General features: G+C 38.0%; 1 protein-coding gene across 9 annotated transcripts in view; it reads right to left on the reverse strand.

Moving 5' to 3' along the window:
- Positions 1-22143, reverse strand: part of LYST (lysosomal trafficking regulator) — a 191116-nt gene that overhangs the window by 48132 nt on the left and 120841 nt on the right. For 6 of the 9 annotated variants that reach the window (XM_053910211.1, XM_053910212.1, XM_019418941.2 and 3 more), the window contains 11 exons: positions 19685-19846; positions 18841-19032; positions 16189-16367; positions 14575-14781; positions 7821-7997; positions 6987-7063; positions 6653-6841; positions 3812-3957; positions 3627-3726; positions 2360-2421; positions 406-461 (listed from right to left, as the gene is read on the reverse strand). In XM_053910211.1, the coding sequence (XP_053766186.1) occupies positions 406-461; positions 2360-2421; positions 3627-3726; positions 3812-3957; positions 6653-6841; positions 6987-7063; positions 7821-7997; positions 14575-14781; positions 16189-16367; positions 18841-19032; positions 19685-19846 (1547 nt within the window). The remainder of the gene's footprint in view (positions 1-405; positions 462-2359; positions 2422-3626; positions 3727-3811; positions 3958-6652; positions 6842-6986; positions 7064-7820; positions 7998-14574; positions 14782-16188; positions 16368-18840; positions 19033-19684; positions 19847-22143) is intronic. The other 3 variants (XM_019418945.2, XM_019418948.2, XM_019418947.2) reach the window with 3 other exon arrangements.

The following is a 22143-nucleotide window of genomic DNA, read 5'->3' on the forward strand; positions in this document are numbered from 1 at the left end:
CCTGTGCCCATCTCAAGTGCCCTCCTTAATCCCCATCCCCTATTTCCCCCATCCCCCCCCCCACCTCCCCTCTGGTACCATCAGTTTGTTCTCCATAGTTAAGAGTCTGTTTCTTGGTTTGTCTCTCTCTCTCTTTTTCCCCTTTGCTCACTGTTTTAACAGGAGCACATTAGAATCTAAATCATAATACTAACTGCTATGAGGTCAGACTGTAAGCCAGAGGAGATGGTATGGTCTTTTTAAAAATATCTTTAAAAGAAAAGGTTTGGAATTAAGACCAATCTGCACACCAGAGTGACAATATATGAACTCTCCTAGTTCTACCTGTTTGCCAGTTATAACGAATTTATACATTTTGGAAATTTGTCTAGGTTTACATAGGTGCAAACTTAAGCCTCTACTCACCGAACTTTCAACTGTATCAGAAGCATTATCTTCCACAAAATACATTCCACATTTACCTATAGAAGTAATGGGATATGAGTTTAAAACTGTATGTGCACTATTATCATTTTTGATTACAAATATGACCTCTGGAGTCAATTGGCCTGAATTAAAATCCCAACACCCAGAAACAGTTCCTGTCGCTCAATAAATATATATTTTTTAATGTTTATTTTTGAGAGAGAGAGAGAGACAGAGCATGAGCATGGGAGGGGCAGAGAGAGAGGGAGATACAGAATCTGAAGCAGGCTCCAGGCTCTGAGCTGTCAGCACACAGAGCCTGATGTGGGGCTCAAACTCATGAACTGGGAGATCATGATCTAAGCTGAAGTCAGATGCTTAACTGACTGAGCCACCCAGGCGCCCCTCAATAAATATTTTTTAATGGTATCCAAGAGATTTTGGGCAAGTTGTTTAACTTCTTTGTGTCTTTACTTAATAAAAAAAAAGGGGTGTGGGGTGCTTGGGTGGCTCAGTTAAGCGTCTGACTCTTGATTTCGGCTCAGGACATGACCTCATGGTGGGGAGATCAAGCCCCATGTCAGGTTCTGTGCTGACGGTGTGGAGCCTGCTTGGGATTCTTTCTCTCCCTCTTGCTCTGCACCTTCCCTGCCCGCACTCACGCACACACGTATGTTCTCTCTCTCAAATCAAAACAAAACAAAAACCCCTAAAATAATTTTTTAAAAGAGGGGTGGAGGAAGCGGACTTTATTTCACAGGGTTAATGTGGGAATTAAATTAGAATGTATGTAAAATGCTTATAACGGTGTTTGGCACTCAGTGTTAAAAAAATGTTGGCCATTTATTATTGGTACTCTTCTTATATGACTAATACATTAATTTTATTTTCTCACACATTAACTGAAGTCAACTTGTAAACAAATTTTCTAGTCTAAGAGGAAGACTTAATTTTTATTTAAACACTCAATAGGGCAGAATAGACCTTAGAAGACAGCCCCCAGTTTTCTCTGCTTTATAGGCTGGCTGTGTTAGCACATGTCCCTACACCACGTATCCAAATGGTGGGAATTTCTCTGGGGCTCCGCCCTGTGTGCCGGTCACCCGTGAGCACTGAGCACTGTTGGCTCAGAGAAGGGAATCACCTTCATCCTTGTGACCACAGTGCTTAGTCCTGGCCAGCCTGAAGCTCTGCATGTTGAGCCTTGGAGACTGTAGCTTCAGTCTACGACCCTCAAATTGGAGGGTACGTCAGAATTGCTGGAGAGCTCATGAAATGCAGATTTCTGGGGGTGCCAGAGAGTTTCTGACTCGATAGGCGTGGGCCGGGGCCCAAGAATGAGCATTTCTAAGAAGTTCCCATGTGATGCTGATGTTCTTGACCTGGAGACCAGGCTTTAAGAAAACAACTGGCCTCTAGTATACAAATTAGTTCTTTAAGGGAACAGAGATCTAGTGGTACAACTTTATTCCTTCATATCTTGAGGAAAAGATTTCTCACTGAATGTAATTATACAGATATCCAAGGATTGACAACGTTGGCCTTTCTCTCAGAAGCACAATAGGGAGTATAAATTATGAACTATCTCAAGGTGGATATATTTCTTATGCACAGGTGTATCTTTTAAAACAGTAGGCATGTGAGTATATCGATAATGCCTCACTTTAAAAATCAAAATTGATATATAATAAAAGGAATGTTTAAATACAAAAATGTGTACTTATGAAAAAAGTCAACTTTATAAAAATTAAAAGGCTATTCATGTGCTTTTTAGAAAATAAGATTGCCACTTCCTGACATTTGTAAGTCATATAATGTTAAGGAAAAATTACCGATGTGATGTTAGAGAGAGTTTATTTGATCCAATGGCATTCTACCAAACAATGCTTCAAATTGTCTAAGAATAAAATAAGGCAGGGTGAATATGTGTAAAACTCTTCAAAATGTGACTTACCTAGTAACAGCTCACCAGCTGTCTCTCTAGACGGTGCAACGCTGATACATCTTCGATTCACTCTGTCAAAACATATATAAAATTACTATGATTAAATGTTTTGACCAATTTTAGAAAGTATATAGTATAAGCTTTATTTATCAAGTTAAAGATTTCAGCCCAGCACACTAGAGTTTCAAAAGCATGAGACGTCTTGCCTAAACCCACGTGAAAATATTATCTTGTATTTTAACATTCTGGTAGAGGAGAAAATGAAATTTTTAGAGAAGGCTCAGAATTCCTGTGCCATGTATACAGGATATAGGCATTCAGTTTTTTAGGAGAAACTTTAATATTTTGTATTTTCTAGTAATTATGCAAACATTGGGTCATGCCTCCGGTATTTCAAACACATGAAAGCATCCTAGTATTCTAGGAAAAACGGGATTTAGACTCAGAAAAGTTCTTCTCCTCTTTAGACAAGGAACTCACCTCCTTCGAATCTCAGGTTTTCATCTAATAAACAAACGGGCAGGGCAATTATCATTAGTGTCATAATGATAACGTGTCGTTAACATACAAGGACCCATTTAATACTCAACAATACTCTGGTACTTTGGGCGTTATTCCCTTCCTCATGTAACAGATACGGACATGGACACAGGAAGGCTAAGTAACTTGCCCAAGATCAGACATCTAGTAAGACGAGGAACTAAAATTTGGACCTTCAGTCACCGTTAGATGGCGTCATGCGGAAACCATACCCATTTCACAGAGACCTTAGGACCAGTCAACTGCCAAGATACACACGTGCAGACAAGGGCCAGAGCACGGTGACTGAAGCCCAGTGAGTCCTCGCCATCGAGAATGTCTTTTCCTTTTGGATTTTAGCCATTCGACTGTGTCCTCTCTTGAGCCATATTTAGGGCCTTTCCTAAAACCCCAGCAATTATCTAAAACAAATATTACACAAACACTACAATAAACTATTTAAAAAAATTTTTTTTAATGTTTTATTTATTTTTGAGAGAGAGAGAGAAAGAGAGACAGAGCGTGAGCAGGGGAGGGGCAAAGAGAGAGGGAGACACAGAATCCGAAGCAGGCTCCAGGCTCTGAGCTGTCAGCACAGAGCCCAATGTGGGGCTCGAACCCATGAACCGTGAGATCATGACCTGAGCTGAAATCAGAGCTTAACTGACTGAGCCACCCAGGCGCCCCTACAATAAACTATTAAAGTCTTTCTGACTCCTTCAACCAAAGAGAGAACATCTTATGGATTCACACTTACCTTATAGACTCACTTGCAGCTTTGTCTTTTACGGTCGAGGAGAAAGAAGAGTGAGTTTTATCTTCAAACAGGAAAGAGAGTGGTGGTTTGACCACATCTGCTAAGGAAAAAAGTAGGTATTATCTTTATCTGATAACTACAGTTATCTGCTACATTTGGATGCTGAGTCAAGAAGTCATTATTACCTTCTGATTTCTGTCTATCCCGAAGGAGGTACTTATTTGGAATAGTTAAGTAACATCTCTGTAAACGTCTCCTCTCTCGATTTGGTCCTTCTGTTGGATCCAGTTGCCAGGAAGTTGGATAGTACAGGGGATCATACCAGGCCACTCTGCCAGGGGAAATAAAAGAATGTTTTAAGTGTTTTAATCTATAGTACGTGGAGCTGTAAATAAAATCCTTACAGAAATTAAATAATCAAAAGTGATCTATTCAGTTAAAACCCTCAGCTGCTCACGTAATTAGACTAGGAAGTGCATAAACATAGACCATAGAATAAGATAGAAAGCATAGAAAATAGAATCATATAAAAAGTAAATGTCCTTCTGCTCCTGAACCCCGGCCTCCTGGTCCCCGCCTGGAGGCACACTCTGCCTCTAGTTTCTTGTTCCTCATAAATTTTTAAAAAGATATATCATGACTACTCTGCTTTAGCAACATGCATGCTTTAGCAGTACATTGGACTTAATATGGCTAGATAAAGAAAAAAATCCATTTCCAAGTTAAGTTTCTATATTTCCCATTTTGCCTACTATCTAACAAATAAATTGGTTCATTTTTGTAGTACAAGCCATATTTCTTAAGATGTTTAAAAAAAGTTAATATTTTATTTTAATTTTTAATAAAAAATGCTTAATTATTTTGAGAGAGAGAGTGCACTTGGGTGCATATGCGAGTGGGGGAGGGGCAGAGAGAGAGAGAGAGAGAGAGAGAGAGAGAGAGAGAGGGAATCCTAAGCAGGCTTCACACTGTCAGTGCAGACCCAATGTGGGGCGTGAGCTTGCAAACTGTGAGATCATGACCTGACCCCAAATCATGAGTTGGACACTTAACCAACTGAGCCACCCAGTCGCCCTCAAAATAAGTTAATATTTTAAATGAAAAAATAGAGAACCGTATTGAATATATTTTCAGACATAGATAAGAGAAAAAAAATCGCCCTTAATCCTACTACCCTAAACATACCACTTTCTGGTAGAAATTATTTTTTTTTCATTTTTAAAAATTGCAGTTATAATTATTACATATATACATTTCTATACCCTTTCTTCTTTCACTGGACATACTTTAATCTTCATTGTCACCATGGAAAATGGCTGACTAATGCATGGAGGGGGTGCATCATAATGTATTTAGCAATTTTGCCATTATTATATACTTGTTTCCAGTTCATTCACTAGCATAAACAATACAGAGATGAAAACCTTTACATTTACTGCCTTTATATATTTTGAATATTTTCCTTAGGACAGAATCACCAAAATAGGGTAACTGGAGCTAGAAATAAAACGGTTACAGGATTCCTGATACATGCTGTCAAAGTGTGCAAAGCCACCGGACCTCTGACCATGGGCTACGATATACATTTCTTCCTGCTCTGGGTATTAGCACCTAAAAAACTTTATAACAGAAAAGGTAAAATATGGCTTGTACCATATTTTATGGTGATATGGTAATATTTCAAGGTTTTGAAAAATCAAATTAGTCTCTGGCCATATGGAATATTTTCCTGTTTATTAATTCTATTTGTCTTATGTAGAAAAGTGTGATCACATCTTTTGCTCAAACTTTTCAGATCTTACAATTTACCTTTAAGTTGGCATGAGTTTTTAAAACCATAAAAATATTAACTCTGTGGGGGTACCTGGATGGCTCTGTAAGTTAAACATCCGACTTCAGCTCAGGTCACGATCTCATGGCTCGTGTATTTCGAGCCCCACATCAGGCTCTGCGCTAACAGTGTGGAGCATGCTTGGGATTCTCTCTCTCTCTCTCTCTCTCTCTCTCTCTCTGCCCCTTCTGTGCTCTCTCTCTCTTAAAATAAACAAACTTACAAAAAAGTAAAAAAAAGTTAATTCTGATTTGCTGAAAATAAATTTTCGTTTTGTTGCTGTTGTTATAGTTATTAAATACACTGGAAAAAATTAAAGCTCAAATCTATTTCTTTTTTTTTTTTTTTTAACATTTATTTATTTTTGAGAGACAGAGTGAAATAGAGCATGAGCAGGGGAGGGGGAGAGAGAGAGAAGGGGGACACAGAATCCAAAGCAGGCTCCAGGCTCTGAGCTGTCAGCACAGAGCCCGATGCAGGGCTCAAACTCACGGACCTTGAGATCATGACCTGAGCTGAAGTTGGTCATTTAACTGACTCAGCCACCCAGGTGCCCCTCAAATCTATTTGTTTCTTCTTGGTAGTTTGTTCTATTGTGTTTGAGCTTAAAAAGTTATCCATCTATCAGAGTTGATAAATGCCCCATTTTCTTCCACTTTATAAACTTAATGAATTTAATTCTTTTGCTCACCTGGAATTTTCTTTAGTGTATAATGTTTAGTCCATTTTAGCACCCCAAGTCATGCTAACCAGTAATCTTAACCAAATTTAGAGAACACGTTAATTTTCCTCTTTTCATGATCTGTGATGCATCTTCTAAGTTTTATTTATTAAAGTCTTACCTAGAAAAAGATCTATTTCCCAACTATCCCGTTTCCGTGATTTCTCTATTCTTCTGCAAAGGTTATATTTTAAAATTAAAGTCAACATATAGATTTTATTATCTGGAAGAGCTAATGCCTCACTTTCTCATTATCCCTGCCCACCCGCCCCCGCCTTGTCCCTAAGAATTAAAAAAAAAAAAAAAGATTCTTACAGGATTATATATAGATTTCATTATTTCATGATGAAATAAATCACAAGTGATTAAACAGAAAATATTTCAACTAATGAAATAATGCTGTGAATCTTTATTCTGAAATGGAAATAGTGTCTGACATCACCATATAAAACAACAAAGGCCCACTCTGCTTACCTATCATGCGTCAGCTGTTGGATAAGCTCCTGCCAGTGTCTGCTGGCACTCAGATCTACCTTGTACATGCTTCTGATATGCTGGATCACCTTTTTCCTCTCAATTCCCTGGGAGAGAGATACTGCCTGGGTGATATCTGCAGCGATCTTAGATATATCCTTTGATTTTGAATCCAGACGCTGAAAGAGACTAAATAAACAAGCAAGGCTGCTCGTAAGTGAAGCCTAAGTGGGACGTTAAAGAGCTATGGAAGCATGATACTTGAAAACTAAAAGTATGCGTGAAATCTAGTGGATTCAGAAAGGCATGACTTTTAGAACACATAAAATCCTACCTTTGTTGGTTATTGTTAACTGTTTTCTGCCAGGTGTCTTTATTCGTACCTTCTTCAGTTTCATATTTCTTTTGTTCCTAAAAGATTTGGATAATAATATGCACTATAAAACTAATTGTTTATCATTTAACACTGGCACAAAGGCCAACAAACTAATTTCATTTCATTTTATTTAATGTTTATTTATTCTTGAGAGAGCATGAGCAGGGGAGGGGCGGGGGGGGGCGGGGCAGAGAGAGAGACAGGGAGACACAGAATCCGAAGTAGGCTCCAGGCTCTGTCAGCACAGAGCCTGACGCGGGGCTCGAACCCACGAACTGCGAGATTATGACCTGAGCCGAAGTCGGATGCCTAACCAACGGAGCCATCCAGGTGCCCCCCAACAAACTAATTTTAAAACCAAGTTAATAAAGGAAAAAAATAATGTCCCCAGGAGACCAGAATATTAAAATACAATAGCCACAAAAATAATTTTATAATTTCCCTTTGCTTCTACACAATCTGGGGCACAGATATTGGGGTGGGAGAATTAAATGGGCTGCCAGACCTAATGCCCCAGGTGCTTGCTTCCTTATTTGTTTCAAGGCGGATGCTTCGACTTGCTCGTCACTATAAAAATCTTTCCTTCACCGAAAGCTACCGAAAAGGGATGAGGATGACAACAGAGGATAAAACCCTCCTTGCAATAGCCTATTTATTCTCTCATAATAAAAAAACATCATTTCAATAAAGTTCATCATAAATGATATTCCACAATAAAAAAATCTTTCACTCTTTAACTACATTCAGTGGGATCTCCTTAGAAAACCGTGTCTTATGATTTCACTGACTCACCTCTTTGATCATTTTGATAAGGTCTGCTTTTGTTGTTGCACTGGGAGGTAGATACTTATGACCACACAGTTTTAGAGCATTCATAAGCAATTCCGCTGAGCCTAGTTCTTCTTCAGTCAATTCATCTTGGTGATTATGTATCAACTCTGACAAATACAAAACTAACTTGGCTCCATGCTTTAAGAAAAAGAAACACTTTTTTAAGTCATACGGTATTTTTATTTCTTACATTTAAATTGTTTCATAGTGGTTAAGTTAAATTATATACTAGGTTTATTTGGTGGCATTGGGTTTGAATAAAGAAGCTGCAAGAGACATGTTGGGGACAATCGAAAAAATTTGGTTATGCATTGAAAATATGATGACCTTACGGTGTAAACTAATTTTGTTAGGTACGATGATGTTATGGTTATGTAAGAAAATGTCTTTTGAAAAAGATTTCTGTAATTTACTTTAAAATACTTCAAAACAGAAATGATGTCAATATGATAAAAATACTACCAATTGTTAAATCTAAGTGATGGCTATATGTTAATACTCATTATACTATTCTCTATTTTTCTTATGATATTTGAAAATTTTCATTGTAAAGGGTAAAGGAAAAAAGAAAGAAAAAGAAAAGAAGTAAGAAAAGAAGGAAAAGAAAAACAAGCAAATGAGCTTTGGCGGAAAATTTTTTGGAGGGGATTTGCTAAAGAAATATAGGAAATAATCTTGGGATAAAGGAAACTATTTCCTAGTTCTCAGAGAAAAAAAAAATGAACTGGACGGGAAACTCTCCTCTGAACCTTCAGGTAAGAGAATTATGCTTATTTATTCTTTCTCCTTTGATTTCTGGTTGGTGGAATAGAAGTTGGTGAAACTTCCAGAACAAAACCCGTTTTTGGATTAGCTTATAAGTACTCATTACTCCCTAAGGGACACAAAGGTGAAAAACTCTAAAACCAGTGAGACCTCAGCACTCAGTGGTCTGTGCATGTCCAGAGAAGGGTTGATCTAGGCCAGTCTTTTATGAACTGCCCTATAACCGAAATGAGAATGTTACTCAAGGTAATGACAACTGTCTTTCGTAAACCTACACCTATTTTAAGTGGCCTTCCGTGCTATAGATCTTACACCTAACTGTTACGTGTACACTATGTGTTATTTGAACATTAATTATGCCAACAAGTGAAACATGCAGAATTTTACTTTTTACAAATTTACACTGATACAACTACCACTACATTTGGCTTTATGACATTTTAAACTGTGAACAGTATTAAATGTCAACAAATGAACTTGAGAACTCTTACATCGTGGGTGATATTTAAATTAACACACTGAATTGCATTGTGTCATTTCCCAAAAAACGTAAGATGAACATATGCGATGATGGAAATAGCAAAGCTCATTTTAATGCAACATTTTAATTTAGTCAGGAGACAGCTGCTACCTGACCAAAAGAGAAAAAAGAACAGACACTCTACAAGTAAAAGGCCAGAAGAGTTGGCAAATAAAGAGAAATAGTAAATGGCTAGGCTATTTTCATATGTGTGTCTTAAAGGTAATGCTCTTGATGTAATCTAAAAATAGTTTAGTTCGGGGCACCCGGGTGGCTCGGTCAGTTAAGCGTCCGACTTCGGTTCAGGTCATGATCTCACGGTCTGTGAGTTCGAGCCCTGCGTCGGGCTCTGTGCTGACAGCTCAGAGCCTGGAGCCTGTTTCAGATTCTGTGTTTCCCTCTCTCTCTGCCCCTCCCCTGTTCATGCTCTGTCTCTCCCTGTCTCAAAAATAAATAAACATTAAAAAAAATTTTTTTAAGTAAAAATAGTTTAGTTCAGTATTCAGTGACATTCTCAAATCACCTTGAAAAACTATAAAAAATGTTTTTATTCATCCTGAATATCCAAAAAAACCACATAATTTTCTTAGACACTTAAGGTGTTTCTAGAATCTCATGCTAACACCTGATCAATAATTTATTGATTGTAGTTCCTGGGTCTAGAAAAGGTGTTATTAGGGATGGATGCAAAAAAGGAAAAGTCTTGTTTTCAGACTTTTCAGACCTCAAAATACTGATTTAAGGAAATGAATCTATTAAACACAAATCCTTAGAAAATAATAAAACACTAAAATGTGTGAAAATAAAATTTTCAGGGATGTGTCTAAGAAGGAAGAGCTCTGAATGGACTGAAGAAAGGGGGGAACGTTTTGAAGGTGGGGCAAGGGCGACGGGCATATGGAGAAATTGACAGACGGGTATACAGACGGACAAGGAGAGGAGGGAAGGTCCTTCGTGCTGAGCAGACAGCATGAATAGAGCAGCATGTCAGTAAGGATACATAGGATGGGCAGAGGTGACAAGAGACAAAGATGAGCCGATCTTAAAAGAGGAGGAGCTACAGACTGAGGAGTTAATCAGACTCAAGTAATAACGACAGAAGAGAGGCGTTGGGCTTTAAAAATCAAGCAAATTCCAAATGGAGCTTGTAGGCAGCTCTAAAAGGCACAAGAAGGTCCCTAAACACTGTTATGAAATGATCTCTGTGAGGTACTGTTTAAAGGGCAGAAGAGTGTGCATAGTTCGCTATCTTTCTCTGTGTTGAGAAGGGGGGATAATATATACACTGTGTCTGTGTGTACACCCTCTCTGAATGTGCCATGTTTCAGCTTTGATTTTGAAACCAGATAGACATTTCACATAATTAAAAACGAAGTTGAACAAATAAAACCCAATGGAATCCCTAAAAATGGAAAACCAATGGGAAAAAAAAGAACATCACTAGTTAGATGAAGTTGGTGGCATAATCGAATACAGAAAATTATTTGAAGTGCTTTTACAATACCATATTTTCATGGTACACTAAGGACAAGAGAATCATGAAGAATTCTTAATCTGCATTCACTGGGCTTGTTATTAGTGATAATGTTGGTCATCTTATTTTGAAAACGTTATATATACAGAGCAAAAAAGATAGAGCAAGTAAGTGTCCTGATGGCCTCAGGAATCAAGATTATCCACATGAATAAAAGGAAATACAAATATGAAATTCAAGAAAATGTGAAAATATCAGTATGAACTCATGATTCATTTTTCTTTCTAAAATAATATGTATTTCCTAGCTTTGTCCTAGCTGAGAAGAAATGACAACCAAGCAGAAATGAAGGTACTTAGTCCCCAGATTTGTAATTTCTAAAACATTTTTAATGCTATTCTTTTTTTTTTTAATTTTTTTCCTTAATGTTTATTTATTTCTGAGACAGAGAGAGACAGAACATGAGCGGGGAAGGGGTAGAGAGAGTGGGAGACACAGAATCAGAAGCAGACTCCAGGCTCTGAGCGGTCAGCACAGAGCACGACATGGGGCTCCAAGTCATGAACAGTGAGATCATGACTTGAGCAGAAGCCAGATACTTAACTGACTGAGCCACCCAGGTACCCCTAGATTTGTTATTTCTAAATACCATTATCTCATGAAAAGGAAACAGAGTCTTCTTGGGGAGAAGTCTGCTTCCAGATCTGGGAAGGAATGTGCAAGATGAGTCAGGACATTCTTGTGTTCCAGAAAGCAAAGAAGTTAATCGCATTGACTTGATAAAAATTGAAAAGGCTATGTTAAAAGAACACAACAACTTGAATCTACAGAGGTGTTAATTTGAATATCAAATGGAATAATAACTGGAAAGGTTTGAAACTACTCATAACATGTATGAAAAATACCTGATTTCATAATGACACCTCAAAAATAAAAACAAAGACAAAAACTGGAGGTTGTTAGGGCACCAACTCATTATTCTAAAAATTAATAAACAGGGAAAAGAAACAAGCTTTTACCTGACCCTTCCGACAGACTACATTTTGGGGTCGCCAAATAGATGATAAGAGAATATCCCTCCTTACAGAAGAATTAGTGCTAAGAGATGCTGGTGGAATGAGAAACCCTGAGAGATCACGATTTTACAACTCCTAACGGAAAAGTGGATCTTGGCAACGATCATCGGTGGCAGCTAAAACTATTAGGTTAAAGATTGAGGGTGAACTTTATAATGAATGGAGCAGGCTGACAACGTCTGGAAAACCAGGGCAACTAGACATTCTCTGTCTCCTGCTATGCTGTAATGGAAAATGCAAAGTACTCTTAATAGTCTTTTAAAAAAACAAACACAAAACCAAATATGAAATCAAGAGCAGGAATCTAGTCAAGCCTCTAAACCGGTATCCTAAAGGATACAATCAGCTAAATCCAGAATATGGGAAATTCTACAAAAATGACCCAGTTTCATTAACACATAAATGACATTTTAAAAAATGGTTGGGGAGGGTAATCACCATGGATTAAAAAGATTTAACATACTTCAAACAAATACTTTATGTGGGCTGGCCTTGTCTGGATCCATAATCCAGCAAACTATTACAAAAATTCTAAGAAAATTGGGAAAATTTAATCACTGAGTATTAGATTATTCGATTAGATTACTGTTAGAATGGATTATCGGATGTGATAAACTAAAAAAAATTTTTTTTAATGTTTTTTTTATTTTGGGAGGGGGGTAGGGGCAGAGAGAGAGAGGGAGACACAGAATCCGAAGCAGGCTCCAGGCTCTGAGCTGTCAGCACCAAGCCCCAAGTGGGGCTCGAACTCACGAACCGCAAGATCATGGCCTCAGCAGAAGTCGGACACTTAACCAACTGACCCACCCAGGCGCCCCTTGAGTGTGATAAATTTTTTAAAAGTCCTTATCAATCAGAGATGTAAAGGTAAAGGTATTCACAGGTGAAATGATTTGATACCTGAAATTTATTTCAAAGCACTACAATGAAAAATTAAAGCTCGGTAATGGTCATGCGGGTCTCTGATTTCTCCCAACTTTTAGGTATGTTTGAAAGTTTCCATAATAAACTTAAAAACCAGGTAAAATAATGTGGTCTTGAGGTGGACAGGAGGTTATTGTAAGGATCTGAGCACAAGAGGTGGAAGTTTGAATTAGGATGAGGCGGGAAGAAAATAGTTAAAGACACAACTAAATAAATGACTGGTCTTGGTGATGAAATGGATTCAAGGGAGAGGAAAAACTCAACCATGGTTCCAAGCTGAACTTCATAAAGACACCACTGACAGAGATGATGTAACAGAAAAGGGGAACGGGGGTGGGGGAAGGAGGACTGTCAACACCCGGGCTGTGTTTTGATGGATGGTAACTCTGTGGAGTATAAAGGCTTGAAGGAACATCACTGCGAATTCTCCACGGAAGGAGACTGTGGGCTGGATGTGCTTTTGCCTTGGGAGAGGGAAGACAATGCCCTGAGGGCACGTGAGAGAATCTTAGCATTAGAAAGACCAGGTAAAAGCACCACTTCAAAACTATAACCTTTTGGTTCTTGATATATGAGTTTCCCAGGTAGTAAAAGGGATACCTGTCTGTATGTAGCATCGATTACTGTATTTATAGGCGTATAATTTAATACAGTAAAGCATACAGATATTAAGTGTTCATTTCCGAGTTTTGACAACTGCATACATCCATTTACCACTACCCCAAATAAGATATAGTACATTTTTATTGCCCCAGAAAGTCTCCTAATGCCTCCTTCCAATCAACTCATTCTCCCTCCCCCTTCCTGACAGACACTACTACTGTCCTGAATTCTGTCACATTATCTTCATTTTGCCTGTTCTTGGACTTCATATGAACAGAATCACAGAAATGTGGGCTTTTTTACATTTGGTTGTCCTCTTAGTCCATACAATGTCTTTGAGCTTCATTCATAATGGTAGGTGTATCGTAGTTGGTTTCTTCTTATTGCTGTATAAAGTCTTTTATATAAATATATCACGATTTGGTTATACATTCTCTTGGTGATTGACAAGTTTGCAGCTTTTAGTAAAAAGGCTGACATGAATATTCTTATACAAGTCTTTTTATGGACATATGTTTTAATTTCTCTTAGGTAAATATCTAAAAATGAAATTTTAGGGTCACAGGTTAAATGTATGTTTAATTTTATAAGAAACTGCTGAACAGCTCTTTAAAATGGTTGTACCATTTAAACTCTCCATCTATCACTCTTTAAGTGTTAGAATTTATAGACTGAAATTCTTTTAAGTATGTCAATTTTGATCATTCCAAATGATCAACACATTTTTAAAAATTTTAACTTACTGCAAGTATTTTTGGAAATATACTACATATACTATTGTTTGAGCTACTCCATTTAGATGTTTCATGGATAATATAATGCTTTTAAAAAGAGAACACAAAGAAAACATTTGAAGATTTAGTAACAAACCACAAAGCACCTTTTAAGAGCTTAGATACAGAATTTCTTAATTTAAGCACTGGAATAAGGAATGGGAAGGAAACGGGGAGGTCAGTCTAAGTTTGGCATAGAGTAGCTGAAGAAAGATCTCAGGTGATACTTGTTTGGTAAGAAAACCATATTTAGGCATGAAAATAGTTTAATGTCAGTTCTTGTTTTGAACAATTTTATATTTCACTACTATGGTTTTTTTTAATGTTTATTTATTTTTTGAGAGAGAGAGAGAGAGAGAGAGAGAGAGAGAGACAGAACATGAGCAGGGGAGGGGAAGAGAGAGGGAGACACAGAATCCTAAGCAGGCTCCAGGCTCTGAGCTGTCAGCACAGAGCCCAACACGGGTCACAGCCCACGAGATCATGACCTGAGCAGAAGTCGGACGCTCAACCAACTGAGCCACCCTGGTGCCCCTATTTCACCGCTAGTTTTTACTTACGAAGTACTGAGATAACTTACTTGCAGGGATGGACTAAGACAGTCTCGCAGTATTTCCTGATGATTTGGTTCACGAACTATTTCGAAAATTTGCTTTCTCTCTTGAGAAGAGTGGGCTGGTGACACAATATGGACCAGGAGTCGGCCAAGTTGCATTCTGAAGGTTTCCTTACAAGACCATAAGATTTTAGTCCACTGCTGCTTGGAACCACTGGTTTTACTTGAACCCTTCAAGCAAAACAAGAATGCATTAGGATCAGACTTCCTAAGCAATAATATACTAACCTCTCAGAGCCCTAAAGAAGATCATGGGACATGTTTTTTTGTAGATGTTTTTTTCAGTAGTCAAAATTAGGATGACACATACATCCCTACAAACGGGTGGTTATACTAACATTTATAACAGCAGTGCTCAAAACAGCCAAGAGGTGGAAACAATCCAAATGCCCACCGATGGATGAATGGATAAACAAAACGTAATATAGACATAAAATGAATATTATTAAGCCTTAAAAAGGAATGAAATTCTGACACATGCGTCAACATGAACTTGAAAATACCACGCTCAATGAAATAGCCACACACAAAAGGACAAATATTGTCTGAAATATTGTAACTTATATGAGGTGTCTAGAAAGTTAAATTCATAGAAACAGAAAATTTAACAGTCGTTATCAGGGGCCGGGGGAGGGGTTATGAGGAGCTGTTGTTTAATGGGTACAGAGCAGTTTGGGATAATAAAAAAGTTTCGGAGATGGACAGTGGTAATAATTGCACAATAATGTGAATGCACTTAACACTAATGAATTATACCTTTAAGAATGGTTAAAATAGGAAATTTTATATCACTTGTATTTTTTTAAAAAAGAGAGAGATGGATTAAGAAGCTAAAGTCATTTAAATTACCTAGGGCTTAGACGTTAAAAAAAAAAAAAAAAAAGAACCATCAAAAGAACAATAGATTGACTGATTTTACAATATGAAAGAGAAAGATTCATTATAAAGAATATTAAAATACTGAGTAAAACGGTCGCAAACTGACAACTACATATAAACTGAGCATCAATATGACCATCAATGTTCCTTGACAAGTAACGAGACAAGCTGCTTCAACTGTGGCCCATTGGAGGCTAACCTGATCCTGATCAAATCTCCTCTATCTGGTTTAAAACTGGAATCAGTACATTTCAGAGTTTATTCTGAGTTTTGGAGCTGGCTCTCCAATTACCCCCAGTCCTGAGGGCCCCGGGTAAATCATTTGGCTCTAAATAAAACCTGCAGACACCCCAATCTAGCTTAGATTTAGAGACTGGCAGAATCATGATTTATGAGTTCCGCTAGAGTAAGATTGGCTTTCGGTATCTCTAAAGTGTACAGACTGATTTTTCCCCTGGGGTCGAGCGTATGTAGCCCACAGAAACCTAAGCGTGTCAGTGATGAATGGAGCCTGATACTTGTTAGCATCCTCTATACAATTGTGAAGGTGTCAGATATGTGTAAGCCAAGACCTAACCTTCCTAGTAATTCATAATAATAATAATAATAATAATAATAATAATTCAAGAGTAAGCAGACACATAAAACAGCTACTCCTTTTGTGTAAATGAACACGTCCCATGCAATTAATTTACTTACAATAGACACTTTGAATCCTTCTACCAGGTATGTGAATATCTCCTTCTGAAATGGATTGAAAATGGAAGGCTGTTCCTGATGAACATTTTCTTCAGAAATTTCAGTCTGGGAAACTGAGGTCTTGCTTTGAGTCACATTTTCTGGAGTACTCAAAATGTCAATAATGTCTGGATTAAACTCTTTGAATTAAAGGAAAAATAAAAAGTTAGATAACTAGCCATTACAAACGGTAAAAATATTCTATGGAATCACCAATTCCATTGTCACTATATAAATGTGCAGCGAGTGTATTAGACATAGAAGATACAATATTCTAGAGAAAGTAAATTCATCAAAAACAATGTAGAAATTTAAACCTACGTAAGTCATACAATTCTGAACTAAATATTTACTTTACTAATGAAGATGATTTAAACTGTGAAATTATTAAAGCTCCGAGGTTCTTGTACAAACCAAACATAATGACCACGTGATATTTACATTAGTTGGATGTGCAGAGCCATTTCAGTGCATGTGCTATACCATTAAATCTGAGCATGTGATAAAAATGGTACAATTTCAGAGTTTAGCCTGGGATCCGGTTGCCCCAAGTACAAATTGGAAAAGTTAAGAAGAAGAGCCTTATTTGTATGTATTATGCTTTTCTAGTGATGAACAATTACTATGTTCTTCTTCCTGTTTTCTTGGGGTTACTTGAACATTTTTTTTGAATTCCATTTTGACTTATCGATAGTGCTTTTGAGGGTATCTCTCTGCATGGCTTTTTAGTGGTTACTGTAGGTATTCTGTTTTATAAGTAAATACATAAATCAGTAGCCCCTAGAAAAAAATGCAAATCGAAACCACAATGTGGTATCACTAGACATCTATCAGAATAGCGAAAATTAAAAATTGTGACAATTCCAAATACTGGTTAAGGGTGTGAAGAAAAATGCATCACTCATACATTGCCGGTGGGAATGTAAAATTTGACAGTCATTCTGAAACATTTGGCAGCTTCTTAACAAAAACACAGCACACAACTTCCCTTATTGCAGGAGAACGGAGACTTACACTCACACAAGAACCTGCATGTAACTGTTTCTAGCAGCTGGCTTTATTTGTGGTAACTAAAAACTGGAAAGCAGCCCTGATGGTCTTTCAAAAGGTGAATGGCTAGGCAAACTCCAGTACGTCTGTACTGTGGAAAACTACTCAGCAAAACAAAGAAGCAACAAACTGCTGATATGTGCAGAAGCCGGGATGACTCTCCAGAGAATCACGCTAAGTGAAAATAGCCAGTCCTAAAAGGCCACATACTGGATGATTCTATTTATGTAAAATTCTTGAAATGATAAAAAATAAATGGAATTAGAGATTAGAGGTTGCCAGGGACTAAGGAAGGGGTAGAGGTGGGAGCAAAGCGGGTGTGGCTATTAAAAAAGCGACAGGGGTGCTGGGTGGCTCAGTAGGTTAAGCATCGAATTCTTGGTTTCTGCTCAGGTCATGATCTTGTGGTTCTTGCTCTTCTCATGGGTTTCAGCTCCACATCGGGCTGAGATTCTCTCTCTCTCTCTCTCTCTCTCCTCTCTCTCTCTCTCTCTCTGCCCCTCCCCTGCTCATGCTCTCCCTCCCTCCCTCCCTCCCTCTCAAAATAAATAAACAAACTTCAAAAAACCCCCACAAAACAAAAGGCAACAGAAGCACTCGCATGTGACAGAAACGTTCACCTTCTTGACTGTATAAATGTCTGTATCCTGGTCATGACGCTCAACTCTAATTTGGCAGAACCCACTGGGGGAACTGGAGAAACGGGATATGGGATCTCTCTGCAATATTTTTATTTTTTTTTTTAATTTTTTTATTTTTTTATTTTTTAAAATTTTTTTCAACGTTTTTTATTTATTTTTGGGACAGAGAGAGACAGAGCATGAACGGGGGAGGGGCAGAGAGAGAGGGAGACACAGAATCGGAAACAGGCTCCAGGCTCCGAGCCATCAGCCCAGAGCCTGACGCGGGGCTCGAACTCACGGACCGCAAGATCGTGACCTGGCTGAAGTCGGACGCTTAACCGACTGCGCCACCCAGGCGCCCCTCTCTGCAATATTTTTAATAATGGTATGTGAATCTACCATTATCTCAAAGAAAAGTTACAAAAATATATTGGAGGTGCTGTCCTGTTTTAAACTCAATGGTCACTCTAGGCCTGCATTTAACACATTAAGAAGTAGACTTTTATTCAAGACTATTAGTTCCAAATAAATTCTTTAAAAATTTTTGTTTAAAGTTTATTTATTTTTGAGAGAGAGAGAGAGAGAGAGAGAGAGAGAGAGAGAGAGAGAGAGAGAGAGAGAGAGACACTGAGCACGAGTAGGGGAGGGGCAGAGAGGGAGACACCGAATCCAAAACAGGCTCCAGGCTCTGAGCTGTCAGCACAGAGCCTGATGCAGGTCTTGAACCCATGAACCGCAAGATCATGACCTGAGCTGAAGTCGGATGCTTAACCAACTGAGCCACCCGGGCACCCTGCAAATGCATTCTTTTAATAGTGTAAATGTTACGAATGAAAAAATGAATGCTGTTGACAATTTTGAGACCTCATCAGTTTGCTCTTAAATTATTTCCCTTTTAAGTGCATATGTGAGCAAGCACATATTCATCCTCTAGTCCCACCTTGATAAATAATCCTGTTAACTGCTAAAATGGTGAGCCTCTGTAGTCTCTGAGCAAGCTCTGTCTCAGATGCCTGCACGGGGTTCTCCTGGCTCATTCTCCGTTGCATCATCACATGCAGTTCATCGCTTGCCACTGAGCGCATTTTCATCAGGAGAGAGTCAGTCTGAGCAAGGGGAAATTTTCGAGCACCTTCAAGTATATAAATTAAAAACATCAAATGCCAGAGTTAACAGGGATCAAGGAAATTATTTTTGCTGCAACGTTTTGATTAGTGGACCATGAAATAAATCTTCACTAATACAAAGGAAAGAGCATGATTCAGAGAAAGTGACGTTTCTCCCTCGTTAAAGAAATGCAACAGTACTTCTGATTTCAAAGTCCAAATCAGAATATTGAAGCTAGGGACATAGCTTAGTGGGATGGACATCGTTTGGCAAAGTTTGAGTTTTCTGAAAAACACAAAAGAGTTAGAAGGGTATATGTAGGTAGTTCAGAATGTTCCGACAAAACATTTTCAAATACTGTTGCACTTCCTTGTATTCCAAAATAATCAATAGGTTTTTAAAGCACATCGTGTTTCAGTAAGAACATTACTATTTCCAGATAATTCCCATTGTTGAATTTTATAAAGTAGTTTTGAAAAGCATATATAAGTGAGATAGTGGAAAGCAGTCCAATGAAAGTGAAGAGATCGGAAAGGTGAGTGTAATTCCAGTGCTTTGCTATTGAAATGATTTGGTGCATATGCATCATTTGGAATTCAATCCTACAAAAGCGTTCCCTGAGCAGTATCTCCTCAGATTGAGCAGTTAGGAATGTCATTCCTGCATCATCACTGCACCTGCTCTGAAAGGTACCACACAGGTAGTGGATCCAGGAGGATATGGGGAGAACGAATCTTGATTTAACGGACTGAAGGGGAAAGGCATCGGAAGTTGACCATAGGAACCAAAATGACGTCTTGGTCGGTGAGGAATAATGGAACCCTTCATTGGAATTGAACCTTTGTTTTAAATGACAAAAACATGTATCAATTTCCATAAATAGCTTCCATACACATTACTTACATATGACTAAATTATGATAGGTTTTAACGACTCCTCCTGTAAGATATTTAAATATTTTAATAGCACTTTAGATTGTCCAGTATCTCAGGTACTCAGTATTTATCACTTAATACATGTTGGTGGGTGGGGTTGCATTTGAGACAAAAACAAAGCAAATAAAAAATATTCATATCCAGGATATATTCAAGAGTAATACTGTCAGACTACGTCTTCAGTTTAAGTAGATTCTTCCTGATGTCTACATCTCTGGCAGCTTTCATGCTGTCTAAGCAGCAGATAATCCTAATTCAGAGGCAGAGCAATATACTGAGTAAGAAAATGTGAGGTCTTCACAACTACACACTTGAAAAAGAGGGAGGGCATTTCAGCACCGAGCTGGGGTAGCCTCAAATATACTTCTTTCAAAGCCTCAGTTCCCTCATATGTTAAGATGTAGATTAGAAAGTAAAATAGAGCTCATCTCAAAGGTAGATATTTGTCACTATCTGATATTTTATTAAACGTATTTGTTTACAGGTTTATTGACCATTTTCTACAGTAAAATGTAAGTTCCATGAAAGCAGATAAAATAATACCTGACATGTGGATGGTGCCCAATAAATATGTGATGGTTGAATGAATGGATAAAGAAGGTTGTTCTATGGATTAAATAGTAAATAAAATAATGGATGTAAAACACAATGCCGATCTCATACAAAGCATCAAAAGTTGTTAATGGTTGGTATTGTTACTGATGGCTGAAATATAAAGGAAATTCATTTGTATGTGGATCATAATAACACAATGTATATATTTATATTTATTTCTGACAGTTTATATGTATGTATAGCACTTTAAATAATACCCTAATGCTTATTTCTACCTTCACGAAATAAGGTGATGCGTAAAGTTTCTCATAGTGATAAGCAGACAAGTGGGAAAAAAACATATAAAAGAACGTACATTGCTATGCTGTTTGTAATAGCAAAAACAAGTAAAAAGTAAAGTAAAGGGATCAAGGGATTAAACAGTAAAGTAACACAAAGTTGTTAATAAACACAAAGTTATTTAAACACAAAGTTGTTTAATAAAAAGTAAAGGGATCAAAGGGATTACTGTAAGACAAGTAAAAAAAAAGAGAAACTTTTGGTTTATTGATAAAGATTAGGAAACAATTGATGGCAAATCAATATAATAGATTATTATGTGTTCATCAAACATAAAGAGTATTTTTATTATATGGGAAGATGTCTATAAACACATTAATTAGAAACAGAAGGTAGAGTCCGATACCATTTAGTGACATCTCTCTCTCTCATCTATACCAAAAAAAGATACAAAGGCTAAGGAATTTGAGATCTGTTAACTGGGTAGTTGGAACCATTGAGGCTGTTGAGCAAGATAATGGCACACGAGCCAGGCTGTAGAAAGATTAATCTGGCAATCAAAGAGTATCTAAGAGTATGAGAACTTAAAATCTACATATGACGAAATGCTGCTGAAGAAGCTTCGGTCCCATGCCGTGGATATCCTGGCGCTGACAGTCTGAGGAGACCTGTCGATGACCAGCGCAGGGGGTGTGTGGCCAGAACAAGCTGCAGCTGCCGGCTGTCCCCACGAGCCCTGCTGGAGGTGGGGGGGTGGCCGTGGGGCTGGGGTGTCACATTCTCAGCAGTGTGCAGTAAATGCTAAGTGAGTCTATTTAGGAAAAAACCATCTCCCCAAAACATTGACCACTAATGAGAACAGCTTGCTTCAAATCTTGGAAGGAACAGCTTATTATATCTCAATGATGGACATGACGGCAGTATAAATCCTTCTTAGTAACTTAGCATCGTGAGCAGATAGCCCTAAATAGGCTGTTATAACCATGCTGCTCCAAGGCACAGGAGCTCTGGTATCTTGCAGCTTTTGTACCTACGGCGTACAAAGCCAATACCCTTTTGACTGAGAATGAAGAAATAAAACACAGTCTTTCCCAAATATCTGTGTAGAACAGTGCGGAAGGAATTACAAAGCAACAGCATAACACATATAAAGTGGTATTTTTCAACTGGATTCAGAGACAGGATTTAAATAAGGGCCGTAGTCAAACCAGGAAGAATTGGTGGGAGAAACCCACAAGGGATGGTCCTAGAAACACGACAGGGCTGGAATGAGCGGATGTGCTGTAGGACACGGAGGGAGGAGTGTGGGTGCTCCTGTTCCAGCAGGAACTTATTCCAGTGCTTCTATAAAATACAGGAACTGGTCT

Source organism: Panthera pardus, unplaced genomic scaffold (assembly GCF_024362965.1).
Source record: "Panthera pardus isolate Hobbes unplaced genomic scaffold, ASM2436296v1 HiC_scaffold_22, whole genome shotgun sequence".
Taxonomy (NCBI): domain Eukaryota; kingdom Metazoa; phylum Chordata; class Mammalia; order Carnivora; family Felidae; genus Panthera; species Panthera pardus.